The following is a 5,358-nucleotide window of genomic DNA, read 5'->3' on the forward strand; positions in this document are numbered from 1 at the left end:
AGAGCCTAGACAGAAAACACTTGAACGAATCAAGACGAACGAACCTACAAGACCCTAGTTTTTCAGAGAAAACCTAGTGCAGAGAGGAGACTTTCTTTTCAATTATATATGTTTTTTCCATCTTTACCAGTTAGATTGTTTCTTCCAGTGCAATAAAATTTTCAAATTATAAATTATGCTAATTGCTGCAATCTAAATATCCATAATATGAAATTCATCTAAATATATAAGAAACTATGCCAAATCATTAAAATATATCCCACCCTTTTATTTATTTTTTGCTTATGTCTCAAATTTTTAAAATTTTAAATTTTACTTTATTTCCCAATTTTTTCAATTGTATCCATAATTTAAATTGAAGTTATTTTCATTCTGAAAAATATTTAAATATGTCCTTCATATTTAGCACGTAGTCTAAATAAGTTCTTATTTATTAAAAAAACACTAAAAAATTGAGACTATGTGTCAATATGAATGACATATATGTTTGATTCTTTTTCAAATGAAAAAACTCCAATATGAAAAATAAATACAATTGAAACTGAAAATTAAAAAATGTAATATATTTGGCGATTTTGAAGATTAGGGATACAAATAAAAAAAAGTAAAACTTTAGAGTATTTTTAGATGATTATGTCAAAAAAAAACCAATAGAACTTAAGAATTTTGACAAATCATGAAAGACAAGATAGAGTCTCTTCTTAAAAAGTCGTAGATTTAAATCATTTCGAAACTCGATAAAATATAAAAACTTTATTACTTATTTAGTCTTTGTATAAATATTCGATCGTCCGATCAAAAGGTCTTTTTTGTACGCTAATTATTAGATTTGCTATTATGTTTCTTAGTTAACAACAATTGAGTACGCACACTCAAATTTTGTTCAAGAAAACTTTTAAATCATAAATAGTTATATAGGAATTATATAAACAACAATGTATATTAAGGGTTAAATAAACAAAAAACAAAAGTACAAGAGCCTCAATATAAGCCAAAGTTTTATTCATATAAACTTTGTTACAAATCACACCTTAACAAGCTGGCATAATTAAACCACACATACCATCTCCAGAACTACATAAGATGATCATAATGAACATAGAACACAAAGATTATAGAGGGAAACAGACTTAGATTTAAGATCACTCATGATAAATTGTGAGGTCAGCTGATTGACTGTCATTGTGAGGTCAGGTGATCACTCTGCTTTGAGACCAATATCATTGTGGTAAATTGAAATATCGAGATCATTTACTGATTCCTCTGCTTTGAGATCGATATCATTGTGGTATATTGAAATATCGAGATCATTTACTGATTCCTCTGCTTTGAGACCGATATCATTGTGGTATATTGAAATATCGAGATCATTTACTGATTCCTCTGCTTTGAGACCGATATCATTGTGGTATATTGAAATATCGAGATCATTTACTGATTCCTCTGCTTTGAGACCGATATCATTGTGGTATATTGAAATATCGAGATCATTTACTGATTTCTCTGCTTTGAGACCGATATCATTGTGGTATATCGAAATATCGAGATCGTTTACTGATTTCTCTGCTTTGAGACCGATATCATTGTGGTATATCGAAATATCAAGATCGTTTACTGATTTCTCTGCTTTGAGACCGATATCATTGTGGTATATCGAAATATCAAGATCGTTTACTGATTTCTCTGCTTTGAGACCGATATCATTGTGGTATATTGAAATATCAAGATCATTTAGTGACTTCTTTGCTTTAAGACAGACATTATCATGATCATTACACGGTATGTCGTCGTCGTGGTAAATCGTAAGGTCAAGTCTCGGTTCAACATTACTTTTAGTTGTCCGAAAATGATGAGCTTGAAGTTGTTGCTTGGATTGATCCTTCATTACTTCTTTCCAATATTCTCCTACATCCTTTCTCCCATCGATACTCATTGAAAACTGTAAAAGCAAAACAGAGAACTTAAATGGACATATATGGTCGTGTTAAGATTCAGATTCACTACTTACACAAAATAAAGTTTCAACAATTTTATTTAATTAAAGAAAATGGTGGAAGTTAATACTCCAATAGTTATCATGTTTCATATTAGCTCGACTAGCAAGAATTGCATGCTTACCAATAGAAGCAAAAAGAAAGGGGCCAAAGCAAGCAAAGACTTCATCTTCTTTTTTATTAGCAACAAGAAAAATAGTATTGATTTGTGTGTAGTGGTGATATGAAGACCTTCCTATGACAATTTATAGGCTAAAGGGATACGAAATCAATAAATAAATAAATAATATTTTTTTATGAATAAACAGAGGCTTATCTTCTGAAACACTACACTTTTTTTAGTCCGAATTCGTTTGCACCCTCGTAATATTGTAAAATTATCAATTTTATCCATATTATGACCTTTCACTCTTAAGCATCAATTTGATTTCGTTTCACTTGAAAAAAGCTTAAATCAATACTTTATATTTTAGCATATATTCTAAATAGAATTTAATGTTATATTTAAAACTAAAAAAAAACTCATCTTTCAAAAATTATAAAATATAATAATAATTTTTTTTAATGTAAATAAATATTTTTTTTAATTAATGATATTTCAACATTTAAAGACTCCGTCGCCGCCATCTAGCTCACTGAAGAGATATAACATTAAATAATTTTTTTTAATCTTAAATTAATTTTTAAATTTTTAAAAATAAAACGCGTTCGTCTTCCTCGTGGCAAACCTAATCTGAATTTGTCTCAAGGAATACGACTCCGTCGTCTTTCAATGAGAAAGACGAGCGGGTTTTATTTATTTTTCAAAAAATTAAAATTTGTTTTATATTTTAAAAAAATATTTTTTTATTTTTTTAATTATTTATATATTTAATTAATTTATATTTAATAAACAATTATTATTAATTTCTGAAATTTTAGAAAATATGATTTTTTTTGTTTTAATTATAACATTCAGGACTATTTATAATATTTATTAAAATTTGAAATACTGAGAAAAAAGTCAATTTGATGTTTAAGAGTGTAATTAAAATCAAAAGATATTGATTTTAATAATTGAGGGTGTAATTGAAATCGGAAAATTATAATTTGAATAAAATTGTGATTCTATAAAATTGGAAATTATAATTTGAATAAAATTGTGATTCTATAATATGAGAGTGTAAATGAATTGAGAATGAAAGATGAGGCGGGGTGGGGGGTTGTTTCAAAGAATTAGCCATAAATAAATAATTAATTATATAGATGCATATAATGGTTAGTCTTATTTGAGGGAAATATTTTGAGATATTTATATGATTTTTATATCCATATCAATATTATGGATTATGGGATCTTCTTAATGATGTAAAATCCGTTCAATAAAAGTTAATCGGTCGGCTATTTTATTCTTTTAATAATATTATAATATTGTTTCTCAATATAATTGAATAATAGATAGTTGTTGATTTAGAATTTATTAACATGAAAATTAGTTAAATCTGATCATATGATGTACTATAATGTTGTTTTAAAATCATCAGATTTTGAACTTATATGCATTATTAGTGCAAAGGGCAAACGTCTGCTGTTTCAATTCAACGTATTAATGTGCATTATATATAGGATTAATCCATTTGGACATATTCTTTCCTCATCCCTCTGTCTCAAATAAAAAAAGCTAGCCGTTAAGAGTTTTTGTTTTATTGTTCGCTTCAGCTGCCGTTAATAGTTTATTTTTGACGTTGGCGGTAGCAATTTTTTTATTACCTTAGAATAAAATAAATAACGGACTCTTTTTCATCTTTTTATTTTTGTTGGTAAATCTATCGACGAAGCACATCAATTTCAATATATATACAAATTAAGAATCAGAGATAGATTAAGACCTAAATTATAATAGTTTATTTTTATAACTATTTTACAGTGATTGTCTTTCTTTATGAAAGTTTTGCTGTTTTTTTCTCGATAAAAAATTTGTTTGTTTTTCTATGAAGATTTTGTGAGTTTTCTGTTAGACAGAGAAATATTGGATCTTATTGTGATAGAACAGTTATGTAATTTTGATTTTATTTTGTAAGGCGATCTGTTTTACATCTTGTTCCATGCCAGGTCATTAAAAACGGTTATACCCTTTCTAAATTTTTACACATGTAACTATTCATTATTATTAATGAAGGATTATTCGATTGTAAAAAAAACCATTTGGACATGGTCAGTGCAACAGAAAATATATAAAAAATATAAAAAAACAATCATATAAAATTTTACGTGTTTTAATCAATGCGATCTATCATTTTCGCTTCTTCTTACAACCTTTGTTTACTCAATATAGACAGCCCTCTCACTCATATAATCTAACCTCTAATACCACAATTTTGTTTTACCATCATCCACCTTGGACCGAGCAACCACCACTATTCCCACTACCACACTCACTGTGAGAATATAAATGTTGTGTCGTAGCACACGCTTCATCACTATCAAAGCACTCGTCCAAATTTTGATCTACCCATCTTCACCTAAGTGGCTGTAGCCTTATATTCCAAGTATACCCACAGTTTTTCCGCAGTTCGGGAATAAATCAAGCATCAAATGTTCTAACAATACCATAATACATCTTGATCTGAATAAAACCACTACCCTTGACAGCAAACTCCTTATCATTTACCACCTTTATAGTGTCATTCCACTCCTTAAAAGAATTGAACAATTGCGTTTTTAAAAGACATATGATAAGATAAACTAGTATCTAGTACTCAGGTACTGACTGAATTTAATGTATTCACAGTTAAAACATCACCGTTTTTTTCCTCATCGGAACTCTCCTGTACCACGATTGCATTCGCATTACTGCGTGATTCCTTGTTTTCACCACCTTTTTTAACTTTGGACAATCTCTTCTAAAGTGCCCCTTCCCCTTGTAGTGATACTATCATACATTAGACTTCGATTTGGAAAGCGACTTGTTTCCTTTCCCACCATCTCTCTCATGACTCCTCCCCTGCTGACAAACCCACTAGTAAATGGTCTTGTCTTCCAAACGCCTTTACGATTTCTTGTTAAACTAGAACAACCCTAATCTTAACTTTCCATAAAATAAAGTCATTCGAGGGAGTTTGGGTGAACGACGATGGAAATATGCTGACATTATTTATAGGTTTTATACAAATTAAAAATATGCTGATGGAGGCGATGAATGGGAGAGATGGCAGCGCTTAACGGTGGCACTGGGGACCAGTGGCTGGGAATGAGTAGAGGAGGAAAGGAACGCCCAGAGGAGGACTGGAGCGAAAGGCGGCGAACGGTGAGGGAGTTTGGGCGAATGGCGAGGGAGTTTGGGTGAACGACGATGGAAAGTTTGGGAGAACTAAGAAGATGGAAG

At 29.8% G+C, this 5,358-nt stretch overlaps 1 protein-coding gene across 1 annotated transcript; it reads right to left on the minus strand.

Annotated features, from left to right (window-relative positions):
- Nucleotides 1-981: 981 nt before the first annotated feature.
- On the minus strand, nt 982-2,224 carry LOC126659846 (uncharacterized). The gene is made up of 2 exons (XM_050353169.2): nt 2,119-2,224; nt 982-1,939 (listed from the first exon to the last, which is right to left on the minus strand). The coding sequence occupies exons 1-2, from the start codon at nt 2,161-2,163 to the stop codon at nt 1,199-1,201; spliced, it is 786 nt and encodes a 261-aa protein (XP_050209126.1). The 5' UTR covers nt 2,164-2,224; the 3' UTR covers nt 982-1,198.
- Between the last annotated feature and the right edge of the window lie 3,134 nt (nt 2,225-5,358).

The sequence above is a fragment of the Mercurialis annua genome, linkage group LG8 (genome assembly GCF_937616625.2).
Source record: "Mercurialis annua linkage group LG8, ddMerAnnu1.2, whole genome shotgun sequence".
NCBI lineage: Eukaryota > Viridiplantae > Streptophyta > Magnoliopsida > Malpighiales > Euphorbiaceae > Mercurialis > Mercurialis annua.